At 43.0% G+C, this 16,757-nt stretch overlaps 1 protein-coding gene across 1 annotated transcript; it reads left to right on the plus strand.

Moving 5' to 3' along the window:
- Window positions 1-207: 207 nt before the first annotated feature.
- Window positions 208-16,239, plus strand: LOC115559682 (tumor necrosis factor receptor superfamily member 14). Its single transcript, XM_030378760.1, has 10 exons — window positions 208-368; window positions 1,026-1,162; window positions 2,230-2,486; window positions 2,664-2,789; window positions 12,541-12,696; window positions 13,121-13,208; window positions 13,685-13,851; window positions 14,119-14,632; window positions 14,873-14,906; window positions 15,155-16,239. The coding sequence occupies exons 3-8, from the start codon at window positions 2,342-2,344 to the stop codon at window positions 14,193-14,195; spliced, it is 759 nt and encodes a 252-aa protein (XP_030234620.1). The 5' UTR covers window positions 208-368; window positions 1,026-1,162; window positions 2,230-2,341; the 3' UTR covers window positions 14,196-14,632; window positions 14,873-14,906; window positions 15,155-16,239.
- The last annotated feature ends 518 nt before the right edge of the window (window positions 16,240-16,757 follow it).

A 16,757-nucleotide genomic window follows, 5' to 3' on the forward strand; every position in this document is an offset into this window, starting at 1 on the left:
GGGGGGGGGGGAAGAGAGAGAGTGCGAGCGAGAGAGCGAGAGAGAGAGAGAGAGAGAGAGAGAGAGAGAGAGAGAGAGAGAGAGAGAGAGAGAGAGAGAGAGAGAGAGAGAGAGAGAGAGAGAGAGAGAGAGAGAGAGAGAGAGAGAGAGAGCAAGCACTCTCAGTAAATAGTTGTGCAGTGACGTCTGCTGGCGAAATATGTAACTGCACCCCTGGTTTCAGTTTGGATACGACGCAGTTTTTATTTTGAGTTTGTTAGGCAGCTAGACTCCAAACTGAAAGAACATGGAACAACTTTTTGTCTTTATTTTTTAATATGCAAATTACCAACCGGGTGGAATCCTTCTTCTAATCGTCATATTATAAGGTCAGTAACAATGAAGGCATTTTGTATTTCTAACTTCTTTGTATGCAGTATGGGCTCGTCGATTGACCATCTTTGATAATGGTAGGCCGACCTTTTTAAAACCACGTTGTTTTCTAGTCTATTCTTTTGAGGTGTTTTTTGGTTTTGTCTCTCCCCAGATATTGCAGAACTTCATATAGGAACTGCGTGGCAGCATGTGGGGCCCATATGTTTTGAATGAATGCATGTCAAAACAATGTTAAACTTATTTAGCCTCGATAGATTAACAAGTTGCAATGTACGGCCACACAACTGCTGTCAAATTTCTTTAGTTGGATGGTTGAAGCTCATACAATGGGTACACCATGTTCTTAGCATTCATGGCAACAATATGTTCAGTATCTTAGTTATTTGTGGAGTTGCTAGTACTGCATCACCATTGTGTCCCAAGGACAGAGTGGGAATTGAATGTTGCCCTGCATGTCCTGCTGGTATGAGTAAAATGTCTGAACTGTTGTTAAACATATGAATATGAAAATATAATCAGATGGAGGAATTCAACATTCAACATCTTTTCAACAGGAATGCATGTTTATAAGGATTGTGAAGAGAGAAGCATGAGGCGGTGCTGAGACGGCAGAAACATATAGCCTACTAATGCAATGTTGTGATAAACAGATTAACCCGGACACGCCTACGGAAGGGAAGGAATTCACTCTGCTGCCAAACTGAAAGAACGGACAACAACATTTATTTTTTTATATGCAAATTACCACCCGTGTTAAATCCGTCTTCTAATCGTCATAGATAATAAGGTCAGTAACAATGAAGGCTTTTGTATTTCTAACTTATTTGTATTCAGTATGGGCGTCGATCGACCTTATCTTTGTTTATGGTATAGGCCGCCATTTTTAAACGACGCATGTTGTTTACTAGACTTTTCTTTTGAGAGGTGAAGTATCACATTCAGAGGTGAAGTTGAAACTTGTTTCATTTTTCACTTGTTTCAAGGGTGAAGAGGTTGATACTTTGTTAAATTTTCACTTGTTTCAGAGGTGAAGTTGATACTTTGTTGTATTCTCATATGGCCACACATTAGTGCCATAAAGCACTAATGTGATAGAGAGGTGAAGTTGATACTGTTTCATTTTCACTTGTTTCAGAGGTGAAGTTTAAACTTTCTTGTATTCTCATATGGCCACACATTAGTGCCATAAAGCACTAATGTGATAGAACATGCATTCGGGCGTATTATATTATTTCAGACGCGTAGATATTAACTGCCTGCGCGCAAATTATCTCTGCGCGCGCGCGCACTCAGAGCGCTGCTCCCCGAGCGAGCGAGCATTACCTCGTTGCAAGCGAGAGGGGGGAATAACTTCGGTGCACGAAACAGCCTCTCGCGAATGATGTTCTGCTCTCTCGCTCGTATTTAATTTTGGCAACATGGGGCAGGGAACCAAGGCAGGGCGGGTGTGTTTCATGCGTGTTGTGTTAAAATCCGCCAGCTCTAATAATGTCCCCCGTGACGGGCCCAGGGCGCTCTGCCAAAACCACGAGGTGTCATGAGGCTCAGCAACAGGAAAGCAGCCTGGTTCTCTTTCAACTTCTGCTATCTCCCCACGTCCTGCAGAGGGAGAACATTCGGTCATTCCTCCGAGTCTCTGCAGCCGCCCTCATGGCTTTTGATGTGAGCGGCCGTCTTCTGACGAGGCCTCACAACTACGTTTTAATATTTCCATACTGTAAATTAATTTGGGTGACATGAAAAGGTGTTAAGTAAGCAAATGTGTAAATTTATACTAACACAATGGTTGAAGCTTCCCCTACTTGTGTCCAGATACTGCATTTATTAACTTCTCGTGGTCTTGCCTCTCCCCAGATGTTGCAGAACTTCAATCCATTCAGAGGAACTGCCTGGCGGGATGTGGGGCCATACACCTTATTTTTTCAATCTTAGTTTGATTTGTTGAAACGTATACAAATTGGCCGCCATGTTCATTTCCAATGCTCAATTCATGTTAATTATGTATTTAGTTTTATTCGAATTAAATGTAATTGGAGATAATATTGCACCAGCAAAGTGTCGCCAGGCAGAATACCGAGTGGGAGATGAATGCTGTCCTACCTGTCCACCAGGTAAGAGACAATTATCTGAACTTGATGGAGCTAACGGTCTCAATCAGGTTATAATTGTGTTAAATGCAGCCCACAGAATATCTGAATGAGCTAGTTTACTAGCTTGTATAGATTATTTTGGGATTAATTGAATGAAATTGAAAAAGTCAACACAGTCATTTGTTTTCTGTCCAACAGGGATGCATGTTAGTAGACATTGCACAGAATTCAGAAGTACATCATGTGCATCTTGCACGGAAGGTACTTTCCAAGATGGCGACAATGGGCGTGAACAATGCTTTTCATGTAAACATTGTGATCCAGGTACATTTTCATATTTCAGCTTATTGTTTCACAAACCCCTTGATAATGTTACAATTATCAGGGTTCAAGACCCTGATGGCTCAGTGATACGTTGCTTGTCATTTAAAACCCTTTCCCCCTGTGTCTCATTTAACATGAATTAAATGATGTTAAATGAGACACATGAGTTTAGATTAATGAGGGTAACAGGTGCCTAGATGCCCCTTGATTGCACTGAGTACTCCCCTTCTGTTCCTATCAAGTTATTCTAATCTAAGACTTCCTCAGACGACCTTCTCATCCTCTCAGGTCCCCAGTAGGGCCGAGCTCTTCGAGTGGCCAACGACGTGCGTCGCGACCTAGGTCGCATTGGTCGCGACGTAGGTCGCATTGGTCGCTGTGTTGGTCGCTCGTCTGGCTGCCGTTTTCTCGTCTGGCTCGGTCGCTCAAAGTCTATGGGCGGTCCTTAATCAGTTAATTTGCATGTTATTAACGGGGTTTTTTGCGACAGTTGAAGTACCAGAAAGCCATGCTCTCTGGCGAAAGCTACCTACAGCTCTTTATTGCTAATATTGTTTTAATATTTTTATATTGAAGTACAGTTTAAAATGATGAAATCGTTGGTCTATCAGTATCAATAAAATACATAAGTTGTAATTTGGGGCGTATTCAAATAATTTATTTAATTGTATTTTATATCTTATATAGCCTATATATTTGTTTTGTTAAATGTCATTGAGCCTAATAAGGTATATTATGCACAAAATTCTTCGTTATAGAGCGATAGGCTATACTTTAATATAAGAGGAATAGTTTGAAAGCAATGCTACAGTGGCGCAAGCTGTGGTACAAGTGGTAGTGACGCTAAGTTATTGATCCTGAAGGCCGGTGTTCTATTCTCTCCACGGACTGATTCATTTTTGCTCTTTTAGTCAAACTTATTGACGCAATCGGCCTCTTTCATTTAACATTTTTGTATGATTTAGTACGATGGTATGATAATTATATGACGGGCTGCGACGCTGGCTGGTATCGGCTGGCTAGCTGCGACGACAGGCCAGCCGCGCTGGCTGCCACTGTCCGCGCTGGCTGCCACTTGCCGGCCGCGCTGGCTGCCACTTGCCTATGGAAAGCCAAGAAGGCCACAATCCGGACCTAGATTTGGCGCGGTAAAAGTGCAAAACCGTACGGAATCCGTACGGAATCCGTACGGTTTGGCAAGAATTCCGTACGGTTTTGAATGACTAATAGCCGCGGCTATTAGTCATTCACTCCGGCTATTAGTTATTCACTCCGGCTATTAGGTATGCAGAACGAGCCCCTCCCCTTCTTTGCTTGACCACTAAGTTTGAAGGCTGTCTAACCAATCAGTGAAGGGAAAGACCAGACTAAAGTAACGCATTGTCGAAACTAGAGCTGCAGTGCCTCCATGTTTCGCCGTAACATAAGGCTGTGTTGTCTTTACTAGTTTCACTACAATGTAATGACCACCACTAGCTAGTGGAAAATATATTTGTGTCTAGTACAGTGATATATTTGTTAGGCTATATATTGAGATGGCAGTCCCTCATCCCCAGATTGTTCGCGATATGTAGTAGCCAGCTCGGCCATAACATTACAATTTCATGGATGCAAGCAAGCCAAGACAATCGATCTATATCTATAGCCTACATGACAACACGCAGACACACACACACACACACACACACACACACACACACACACACACACACACACACACACACACACACACACACACACACACACATATTAAAGGAGCATTTCACCGGTGGAGGCATGAATATGTATTGCAATTGGGTCCTATATGTAGTCGAATAATAAAATAAAATTCTACTTTGGTGCAGTCTTGACCGAGAAAAGGCAGAAAGTGACTTTTTGGCGCTTGTGGATTGAAGACAACAACTCCCACCATGCACAGCTTCGCTGGCGGCCACTCCCGCTGATCATCTCCGCCTATCGGACACCTCCTTGTACCATCTACTAATGGAACAAATCAGCGTGGAGCTTGAACCGACGTCACTAGAGTAGTGACGCTTGCACAGAAGCATACGGCCGACATCTTCCTTTATTCTGGGTGGAAATAGTAACATAGTTACGCAATTAAATGCGTTTATGTAAACATTTTTAGCGAGAAATGTGCATTTTAATTTCATAATGTTCGCTCGTTGAATGTGAAGGATGTTTGGTTTGATAGTTATGACGAAGAGGGAACGCTCCATTCACTTGCATGGACAGCGTCTCTGGTTGCTAAGCAACCTCAACGTCTTGGCGGACTATCTGCTGATCAACACTACGAATGCTGGAAACACACCAGACACACCATGTGAAGTTATTTAACCCGATTATTGTTATTTATATCCGACATTATTTAATCTAACCCGATCTAAACTCTATCATGCACCCAAACACGGCGGCATTTGGGTTTCCTACCTCGGACTCCTAAATCCAGCGCAGCCACAGGCGCGTTGGCGCGTTGAACCATTTTTGTGACACACAATGATCAAGCTTCAAGTTAAGCACGTTACACGCGTTTGGTGTGGCCGTAGCCCGTGTCCACCAAAAGCGTCTTTTTATGCGGTTTCACCGAAAAAATCGGCTTCGTGTGGACGGGGCCAAGAAGGCGAACACACGTCACCAAGACGGGGAGACAGCGCCAGGCGACTTACGCCACTATCTGCCAATGGATCGTGGATGCCTGGGCTGATATAACAGTCTCAACTGTGGTCTAAGCTTTCACGAAGGCAGGAATAATCACTGAACTGCCAGGCAACAGCAGCGACACTGACTCGGATAATGACGAGAGGGATCCGGGCATGTTGGATGCCGTACTCGCCCAACTGTTTAATTCGGACACACAAGAATTCGAGGGATTCGTAGACGGGGAATGAACTGAAAAAGTGAGCTTATTGTTGAGAGATATTGATATTGATGAGATATTGTTAATATGCACATTAACGTTTGAACATCGTTACCATGGGAGTGACCGGAGTTGTCAGAACGCTTAATAAAGTTTGACTTTATCTGACTGTTTTGTTGACATTCCCTTTAGCACAGCTCGGTCTGGTCGATGCATAACGCAACCCCAGTCAAACGTTTGACTGCAGTATCTTCTATTCTATGCGCCTTATAATCCGGTGCGCCCTATACATGAAAACAGTTCTAAAATAGGCCATTCATTGAAGGTGCGCTTGATAATCCGGTGTGCCGTATAGTGCGGAAAATACGGCAGCCCTCGTCTATTTCTTTCGAAATGGTGAACTTTTGCATGGAGCCATCTTCTATGTCAGATCGAGTACCCTCCGCCAATGTAGGCCTACTTCAGTTTTATCAACAGCCTCTGTTATCTTAGCTTCAGACGCTGTGGATGTTAGTTTCTGCTGGTGAAGTCCCACCCACTGGCACTGCTCTAATAGGTCTGTAGCGTCAGTGGGTCCCACCCCCTAGAGGGGGGTGGGACTAGTGGTTGTAGTCGTACGAGAATCATCCCCTCTTAAGGTACGGCCACACCAAAAGCGTTACCCGCGTATCACGCGTATAAAATCGGCAATTTTTCCATAGGGAACCATTGGTTTACGCGCGTATGAGACGCGTACGAGCGTTACATGCGTATAAGCAACATTTTACTCGCGTTAGGTGCGTATGAGGCGCGTATATATACGCGCGTATATATACGCGCGTACATATACGCGCGTACGAGGAGTTCAAAAAATTGAACTTTTTACGCGAGTAACGCTCATACGCGCCGCAATAGCCAATCAGCGTTGAGCTTGACCCGACGTCACTGGCAGAGAGTAGTGAGCTTGGACAGAAGCATACGGCCGACATATTTCTTTATTCTGTGTGGAAATAGTAACATAGTTACGCCATTAAATGCTTTTATGGAAACATTTTTAGCGAGAAATGTGCATTTTACTTTCATAATGTTCGCTCGGTGAATGTGAAGGATGTTTGGTTTGATAGTTATGACGAAGAGGGAACGCTCCGTTCACTTGCATGGACAGAGTCTCTGGTTACTAAGCAACCTCAACGTCTTGGCGGACTATATATCTGCTGATCAACACTACGAATGCTGGAAACACACCAGACACACCATGTGAAGTTATTTAAGACGATTATTGTTATTTATATCCGAGATTATTTAATCTAACCCGATCTAAACTCTATCACCCAAACACGGCGGCGTTTGGGTTTCCTACCTCGGACTCCAGCGCAGCCATGTCCATGGCAGCCACGGCCGGCAACTTTCTTTATTCTGGGTGGAAATAGTAACATAGTTACGCCATTAAATGCGTTTATGGAAACATTTCTAGCGAGAAATGTGCATTTTACTTTCATAAGGTTCGCTCGGTGAATGTGAAGGATGTTTGGTTTGATAGTTATGACGAAGAGTGAACGCTCCGTTCACTTGCATGGACAGAGTCTCTGATTGCTAAGCAACCTCAACGTCTTGGCGGACTATTTCTCTGCTGATCAACACTACGAATGCTGGAAACACACCAGACACACCATGTGAAGTTATTTAACCCGATTATTGTTATTTATATCCGAGATTATTTAATCTAACCCGATCCAAGCTCTATCATCCACCCAAACACGGCGGCGTTTGGGTTTCCTTCCTCGGACTCCTAAATCCAGCGCAGCCACAGGCTGGGGGGGGGGTCTCATCTACGCGCGTTACGCGCGTATCTGACCATTTTTGACACAAAATGGTCAAGCAACATTTTAGGAGCGTTACGCGCGTACATGGTACGCGAGATACGCGCTTGGTGTGTTCGCGGCTTTACACTTCCTATTTTCTTGTACGCAAAAATCGTCATATTGCGTCATAAAAAACAGGAAGTGTTGGAGATCGATACGGATCTCTCCAGTCTCTCCAGAAAATAAGGAAATGATGCTAGACCATTCAAAAATATGCGGGGGGTTCTAAAAATACAAAGCTTATGTGAAATGGGTGAAGTTGCCCTTTAAGCACACTGGTAAAGCAATAGGAGCCTGCATTGGCTAAAGTTGTTGGGATGCACCTTATTTTATAACAGGGAGGGGCAAAGTTGTGCATTACAATGCAAACACGACAATAATTGGCACCGTTCTTGCGCACTCAGAAGAACATGAACTGAATAAATGCCAGGTATATCGGAGACGGGTACACAATCAGTGCATTTGCAAATGAGAGCCTGCAGTAGGACCGATCTTGTGACATTATTTAACCATCCATCTACAGCTAATACGATCAGACAGATACATCATTGATCACATAAAAGCCCACAACAAGCCCAACATCACCACGGCAGGTGCGCTCTCTCACGCACATTCACACAATCACTCCAACTTCTCCAACTCCAAGGCAAGGCTGTTACACTAAGACCACAAACAACCACAACTAACCAGCCTACATATCCACAATAATGCACAACAATCAGTTCTATACATTGCGTCTATCTTCTGTTTGGTGCACATGGCTAATTTGCATAGTTTGCACCGGACTGTCGGCTCCGCTTGTCAAAAAAATAGAACGTATTTGTGAATAAATGCTTTGAATTCGCTAAAATGGTCCCTGCCAGTGTTTTTCTATTCTGATGTTTGTGGATGAATCTTTCAGCTACAGCTTTGTTACATTTCCTTGCGATGGTTTGCTAGTTTAACTATACAGCAATAAATCAAATGATGTAAGATGATGTGTCCGTTGCGTGGCCCACGCAAGCGGAATCTACAGCTGGTCACTTTCACTGGCTAAGCAAAATGAATCCCGAACAGTTGAACCTCTGAATTGATCCTGAAAGCCTATATGTCCTAGAATAATTCATTTGTATTCCGTTTTAGGCCATCTCACTAAAGGTCACTTAAATTTAGCCTATTCAAGCTCACCAAGTCCAGTATTCAGAATTCAAAGCATTTATTCACAAATACGTTCTATTTTTTTGACAAGCGGAGCCGACAGTCCGGTGCAAACTATGCAAATTAGCCATGTGCACCAAACAAAAGATAGACGCAATGTATAGAACTGATTGTTGTGCATTATTGTGGATATGTAGGCTGGTTAGTTGTGGTTGTTTGTGGTCTTAGTGTAACAGCCTTGCCTTGGAGTTGGAGAAGTTGGAGTGATTGTGTGAATGTGCGTGAGAGAGCGCACCTGCCGTGGTGATGTTGGTCTTGTTGTGGGCTTTTATGTGATCAATGATGTATCTGTCTGATCGTATTAGCTGTAGATGGATGGTTAAATAATGTCACAAGATCGGACCTACTGCAGGCTCTCATTTGCAAATGCACTGATTGTGTACCCGTCTCCGATATGCTATATACCTGGCATTTATTCAGTTCATGTTCTTCTGAGTGCGCAAGAACGGTGCCAATTATTGTCGTGTTTGCATTGTAATGCACAACTTTGGCCCTCCCTGTTATAAAATAAGGTGCATCCCAACAAATTTAGCCAATGCAGGCTCCTATTGCTTTACCAGTGTGCTTAATATGTGTGTGTGTGTGTGTGTGTGTGTGTGTGTGTGTGTGTGTGTGTGTGTGTGTGTGTGTGTGTGTGTGTGTGTGTGTGTGTGTGTGTGTGTGTGTGTGTGTGTGTGTGCGCGCGCGTGCGTGTTGTCATGTAGGCTATAGATATAGATCGATTGTCTTGGCTTGCTTGCATCCATGAAATTGTAATGTTATGGCCGAGCTGGCTACTGCATATCGCGAACAATCTGGGGATGAGGGACTGCCATCTCAATATATAGCCTAACAAATATATCACTGTACTAGACACAAATATATTTTCCACTAGCTAGTGGTGGTCATTACATTGTAGTGAAACTAGTAAAGACAACACAGCCTTATGTTACGGCGAAACATGGAGGCACTGCAGCTCTAGTTTCGACAATGCGTTACTTTAGTCTGGTCTTTCTCTTCACTGATTGGTTAGACAGCCTTCAAACTTAGTGGTCAAGCAAAGAAGGGGAGGGGCTCGTTCTGCATACCTAATAGCCGGAGTGAATAACTAATAGCCGGAGTGAATGAGCCGCGGCTATTAGTCATTCAAAACCGTACGGAATCCGTACGGAATCCGTACGGAAACCGTACGGAAACCGTACGGAATTCTTGCCAAACCGTACGGATTCCGTACGGATTCCGTACGGTATTGCACTTTTACCGCGCCAATCTAGGTCCGGATTGTGGCCTTCTTGGCTTTCCATACTTGCCGGCCGCGCTGGCTGCCACTTGCCGGCCGCGCTGGCTGCCACTGGCTCTGGCAGGCTGACCGACTAGGTCGCGACCATAAAAGCGTCGCGACCCTTTTGGCGGCAAATAGGTCGCAACCAACCAGAGGTATGGCTGAATGAGCGACCTGTGGCAGCCAGCCATTGTCACCATGGCTGCTACCACAACCAAAAGCCTATGTTATCAGTTAACATCTCATTGAACAGAATAAATATGGGCTACGTGCGTCAGTGTAATAAAAACGTACATGCAATAATATATAGCCTAGCTTAGATATTGATAGACCAATATGCCTTTTTATAATATAAAAATAAATAGGCCTTTTGGTCTATCATCTATAATTAATTTTAAATTAACTTTGTAATACAGTGATGCGTATGAATTTGTATTGATTATATTGTATAGCCTTTTCTTTTTTAAATGTCAAAGACTAATAAAATATCCTATGAAGCAAATTATAGTGTAATATAGTTCTATAAAAAGTGTAACGTGTCTATCATAGAAGTCACAGGGGTGTACCTGTTGATAAGTGTAATGATGTTCATTTTAGCCACAGTGGTGTAAGTGGTAGCGATGCTAGGTTAGTAATCAAGGGGATGTGGGTACGAATTTATTCACAGTCAGATAGATTTTTGCTCTTTTAGTCAAACTTATTGACGCAATCGGCCTCTTTCATTTTAACATTTTAGCAGGATTTAGTACAATGTTATGATAATTATACGACGTAATGACGGGCTGCGACGCTGGCTGGGTCGGTTGGCTGGCTGCGACGACAGGCCAGCCGCTGGCTGCCGCTGGCAACTGCCGCTGGTCGCTGGCACTAGCTCTGGCAGGCTGACCGACCAGGTCGCGACCATAAAAGCGTCGCGACCCTTTTGGCGTCAAATAGGTCGCAACCAACCAGAGGTATGGCTGAATGAGCGACCTGTGGCAGCCAGCCATAGCCAGCGTCAATAAGTTTGACTAAAAGAGCAAAAATCTATCTGATTGTGAATAAATTCGAACCCACGATTACTAACCTAGCATCGCTACCACTTACACCACTGTAGCTAACAAAGGAAATATCGTTACACTTATTATCAATGACACCACTGTGGCTTTTATGATAGACACTGTTACACTATTTATAGAACTATATTACACTATAATTTGCTTCATGGGATATTTCATTAGTCTTTGACATTTAAAAAAGAAAAGGCTATAGGCTACAATATAATCAATACAAATTCATACGCATCACTGTATTTCAAAGTTAATTTAAAATTAATTATAGATGGATAGACCAAAAGGCCTATTTATTTTTATATTATAAAAAGGCATATTGGTCTATCAATATCTAAGCTATATATTATTGCATGTACGTTTTTATTACACTGACGCACGTAGCCTATATTTATTCTGTTCAATGAGATGTTGACTGATAACATAGGCTTTTGGTTGTGGTAGCAGCCATGGTGACAATGGCTGGCTGCCACAGGTCGCTCATTCAGCCATACCTCTGGTTGGTTGCGACCTATTTGCCGCCAAAAGGGTCGCGACGCTTTTATGGTCGCGACCTAGTCGGTCAGCCTGCCAGAGCCAGTGGCAGCCAGCGCGGCCAGTGGCAGCCAGCGCGGCCAGTGGCAGCCAGCGCGGCCAGTGGCAGCCAGCGCGGCCAGTGGCAGCCAGCGCGGCTGGCCTGTCGTCGCAGCTAGCCAGCCGATACCAGCCAGGCGTTGCTGCCCGTCATTACGTCGTATGATTATCATACCATCGTACTAAATCATACAAAAATGTTCAAATGAAAGAGACCGATTACGATTACGAGTTTGAGTAAAATGGCAAATATATACCTGATCGTATCGAACAGCCATTGTGATGATTACCAACCTAGGGCCACTACCACTTGTACCACTGTGCCATTGACGTTTTGTCGTTGTACTTTTATTAAACAATATAACTCTATAACGAAGAACTTTGTACCTATACTTTATCAGGCTTAATGATTTAACAAAACAAATAGGCTATGTATAATTTCGAAAATACATTATTTCAATATGCCCCAAATTACAACTAATATATCACTCTATAACGAAGTGCTTTGTGCATAATATACCTTATTAGGCTTAATGACATTTAACAAAACAAATATATAGGCTATATATAAGATATAAAATTCATTATTTGACGGATAGACCAACGATTTTATCATTTTAAACTGTACTTCAATATAGAAATATTAAAACAATATTAGCAATAAAGAGCTGTAGGTAGCTTTCGCCCTTTCTGGTACTTCAACTGTCGCAAAAAACCCGTTAATAACATGCAAATTAACTGATTAAGGACCGCCCATAGACTTTGAGCGACCGAGCCAGCCAGCGACCAAAACGGCAGCCAGACGAGAAAACGGCAGCCAGACGTGCGACCAACACAGCGACCAAAGCGACCTACGTCGCGACCAATGCGACCTACGTCGCGACCAATGCGACCTAGGTCGCGACGCACGTCGTTGGCCACTCAGAGAGCTCGGCCCTGCTCCAGGTCCCTCTGTAACTGTTGTGATTGACAGGTCTCGGTCTGAAGGTGAAGAGGTCGTGTTCATCAACATCAGATGCTGTGTGTGAGGTCCTGGATGGATTCTTCTGTAGTGACTCTAACGGAGGTGGATGTAGGGCCGCTCAGAGACACACGGTTTGCCGTCCTGGTCAATATATCGGTCAAAGAGGTCTGTGTTCTATATATACTGCACATGAACTTTATTTAACTGCATTTTCTATTTCACCTTTAATTTCTTCAGGACATCTTCCTGAGGTATAGATACTTCTTTAACAACAGAGACCTGAACTTAGCTTTAAACATCTACTGATACTATTCTGCCCTATAAGGGGCCATCCAGCTTCTTAACATTTAATGTATGGGTTTCTAAGTTATTCCATGATCATCTACAAAAGTCTGGCAATGAGTGGATAGCCAGAAACACATTCTGAATTACAATTCTCCATGTCCGTGTTCCTTCTTGGAGCTTGCGCCAAACAAATGTGGTGAAGGTAGTTGGATTATTCAACCTCTCCGTGTTTTTCACGAATGTCATTTTCACACCAACTCTTAGTATGATCGTGTTCCAATAAAACATCTATATATTCCTACAGGAACAGCAGATAAAGACACAGAGTGCCTTCAATGTACTCATGGAACATTCTCAAATGGCACATCATCGTCTTGTGAGAACCACATAAAGTAAGTAAATATTTTAGTTCATTTATCAATACAGAGTTCATTTATGGCACTTTTAGCATCAGGCCTGGGCAATATACAATTTGTGTATTATTGTGGCTTATTATTTGCTGTCAATATGTTTTGTAGTTTATTTTCTACAAAATATTTATTTTCTCAATCAGAAAAATGGCAATAAAATAAGCAGCAAAGTATCATAAAAGCTTGATAATCGATCACATGATTTTCTGTTCAGTCATTTTCTCCAATGCACAGTGAATTTAGACACAGGTTGATACAGGTTATTAGAAGCAGGTAGGGGTCAGGCATCTAGCTCAAGAACCTACCTGTACCTCTACAGGTAGGCTGTGGACATTGGGGATCGAACCAAGTACCTTTGGACCAGGAAACAAACAACCAGTCTACTATCCTCCCCCCAGGATAGGATGTACACTTCACACCCTCAAACTAAACCTGTTGTCTGGTCCATCTCATTTCAGTTGTGAATCTGTGGGACTGAAACTGATGAAACCAGGAACTGATTCAACTGATTCTGAATGTGGAGAACATGGTCCACAGGCAGGACTAGGGGCAGGAATAGTATTAGGAGTCATACTGGGAATGGCTTTGATAATCGGAGGCATTATTCACAGGAAGAAAATAAAAGGCAAGTGTTACATTAAGCTAACATGTATCATGGTCACAGCTAACATGTATCACGGTTACATTAAGCCAACATTTATCAGGGTTACATTAAGCTAACATGTATCATGGTTACATTAAGCTAACATGCATCACGGTTACATTAAGCTAACATGTATCAGGGTTACATTAAACTAAAATGGTTATTATACTGAATGATAGTGCCTGCTTTCATGTAGTTGCTTATGTTCTGACATTACTGTATGTTCCTGTATTGTTAATCACACTATAGCTTGGAAACCAACCTCACCCTCATCTTCATCGCCAAACCGCTTATCCAGGGTCGGGTCGCGGGGGCAGCAGCTCTAGCAGGGGCCCCAGACTTCCCTTTCCCGGGCCACATTGACCAGCTCTGACGGGGGGATCCTGAGGCGTTCCCCGGCCAGTGTTGAGATATAATCTCTCCCCCTAGTCCTGGGTCTTCCCCGAGGCCTCCTCCCCACTGGTCGTTATGGAACACCCCCCAAGGGAGGCGCCCAGTGGGCATCCTACCAGATGAACCCCCTCCACTGACTCCTTTCTAGGCAGAGCAGCAGCGGCTCTACTCCGAGTTCCTCAGGGATGGCTGAGCTTCTCACCCCATCCCTGAGGGAGAGACACCCTCCTGAGAAAACCCACCTCGGCCGCTTGTGCCCGCGATCTCACCCACACACCCACACTTCATGACCATAGGTGAGGATAGGAACAAAGATCGACCGATAGATCCTCATCCATGGTCATGGACATCCACCCTTAAACAAAAACAGGTATGTTTTGTTACTTTAGTTTGACACTGGAGTGTGTGTGTGTGTGTGTGTGTGTGTGTGTGTGTGTGTGTGTGTGTGTGTGTGTGTGTGTGTGTGTGTGTGTGTGTGTGTGTGTGTGACCCTATAATGACAGTGATATTTATTCAATTGTGCACCTTGTTAATAGCTCATAATACATTTATTTGAAGAAATTAATACATTTAAAATAATAAATGTGAATATTTTTATTTTATTTACAAGAATGAAGATAGGAGATCTGACCTTCAGCCAAGCAGTAAGCTCTTCCTCCAACTATTCCAGTTGACAAATGTGTTGCTAAAATAAGCTATAATTAATCTAGACCAAGGGTCTAACAGAGAACAGTTGAGTTATATCTGGCAGGTAGGTTCAGACCCTTAGTTTTCCAATAAAAAAATTCACTTTAGCAGCCTACCAGCCAGAACCCCATAAATATACATTAGTCGTTACAAAACCCTGAGCAGGGACAAAGTTTAGGACTTCTGTCATTTCCTTCTCTTCCAGAACCGAGACTAGGGAGCCTCTATCCAGAACCGAGACTAATGGGGAGCCTCTATCCAGAACCGAGACTAGGGAGCCTCTATCCAGAACCAAAACTAATGGGGAGCCTCTATCCAGAACCGAGACTAATGGGGAGCCTCTAGCCTCCCACCAGAGACCTAAGAGAAGAGGCTGGAGACGCAGTTGACAGTAGACTTGGCGAAGAAAAAACTCTAGCCACAACACTCCACAATGCAAAAAGAAATGCGGACTAGGATGGTTTCACGAGGCTATGCCTGCTCTGGATTGACTCTTCAAATGCACGGACCAATCAGATGGGTGGCTAAATACACGGACCAATCATCAGCAGAGTTTGGCACAGAAGGATTTGGTAAGAGTGAAGAGAGCGAGAGCAAAGAGAGTGAGAGCAGTTGCTCAAATTATCGCTCTGTTTATTACACTCCATTCGGATTGAGATACATAGAATAAATGTTCAGAAATGTGCCCTACATGTAAATATCAAATCAATATTTAACTATTTTTATATGATTTTTTTACGACCTGCATGTCGTATGTATAGAGGAGAGTGGGGTAAGATTACTTTGTCGTTCAACTTACCCATGATCCAGTGAGGTTAAGTTGAGTCTCTAAAGTTTAAAGTGGGATTTCAATGTAGTATTACACAACTGACTTGGTTTTTTGTAGAAAACATTGTAGAAAAGCAATTAGGCCAAGAAAGAGAGAGAAAGGAGATGGAGAGAGCAGCCACTGATGTCAAGGGTGAAAATCCATCAGAGCAGTGGCAAAATACAGAAGTATTGACACGTTTGATATTGTTTAAAGTGAACTTAAGCAAATATGACTTTTTGGAAAAGGAAAATGCTTACAACTTGTAAAAGTAAATGGATGAATCTACCCCCACAACACCTGCATTGTTATCAATTTGATTGACAGGGGAAATCCTGAAGTAAAGGTAGATGTTTTCATCTTACTTTTTTTATTTTTCCTTGCCGAGAGGACAACATGAGTAAAAATGGTCTCATCTTACCCCACTCTCCCCTACATAAAATGATAAACCGACAATAAAAAAAAGGTCAAATTACAAATTATCTGTTTTAGCTAAATGTTTTACATCAATATTAAGCTGTTTGTCAACATGTTCACAATAATGTCTCTATTTCCATTTCCTTCATCACTGAAACATCGTTGCGACACAAATGACACCTCTAGCTAAATGTAGTAACCTAGAGAACCAACTACAACCTTCTTTTCATCCAAACGAGCCGTCTTTAGAGAACGGTGAATTGCAGTGTCTTCTATGAGCTGTCGGCTTTCAGCCGCGAGCTTAGGGACCGTCTGCAAAGTGCAAAACTGAAAACGACCACAATGGTCAAATTTCAATAGCGTCGCCATTATTGACTCTAGAGCCCCAACTTGCTCCATATAGGCATGGCCTCTATATGGTCTTACTACAACCCTTAGTTTTGAAAAATATATCTCCTCTTATTTTTGAGGATTTTTTATTTGGCAACAATTTCAATAGCGTCAGCATTGTTGACTAGAGCCCCAAAACTTGCTACATAAAGGCATGGGCCTCTATATGGTCTATCCACAACCTTTACTTTTG

This window comes from Gadus morhua, chromosome 1 (genome assembly GCF_902167405.1).
Source record: "Gadus morhua chromosome 1, gadMor3.0, whole genome shotgun sequence".
Classification (NCBI taxonomy): Eukaryota; Metazoa; Chordata; class Actinopteri; order Gadiformes; family Gadidae; genus Gadus; species Gadus morhua.

What these genes read in the sequence shown, in the direction of transcription:
- LOC115559682 (XM_030378760.1), top strand. Translation starts at nt 2,342, where the DNA reads ATGTTCATTTCCAATGCTCAATTCATGTTAATTATGTATTTAGTTTTA. An exon ending in ATGTAAACATTGTGATCCAG is followed by an intron (nt 2,790 to 12,540) that starts GTACATTTTCAT and finishes TGTGATTGACAG; the next exon opens with GTCTCGGTCTGAAGGTGAAG. An exon ending in TCAATATATCGGTCAAAGAG is followed by an intron (nt 12,697 to 13,120) that starts GTCTGTGTTCTA and finishes ATATTCCTACAG; the next exon opens with GAACAGCAGATAAAGACACA.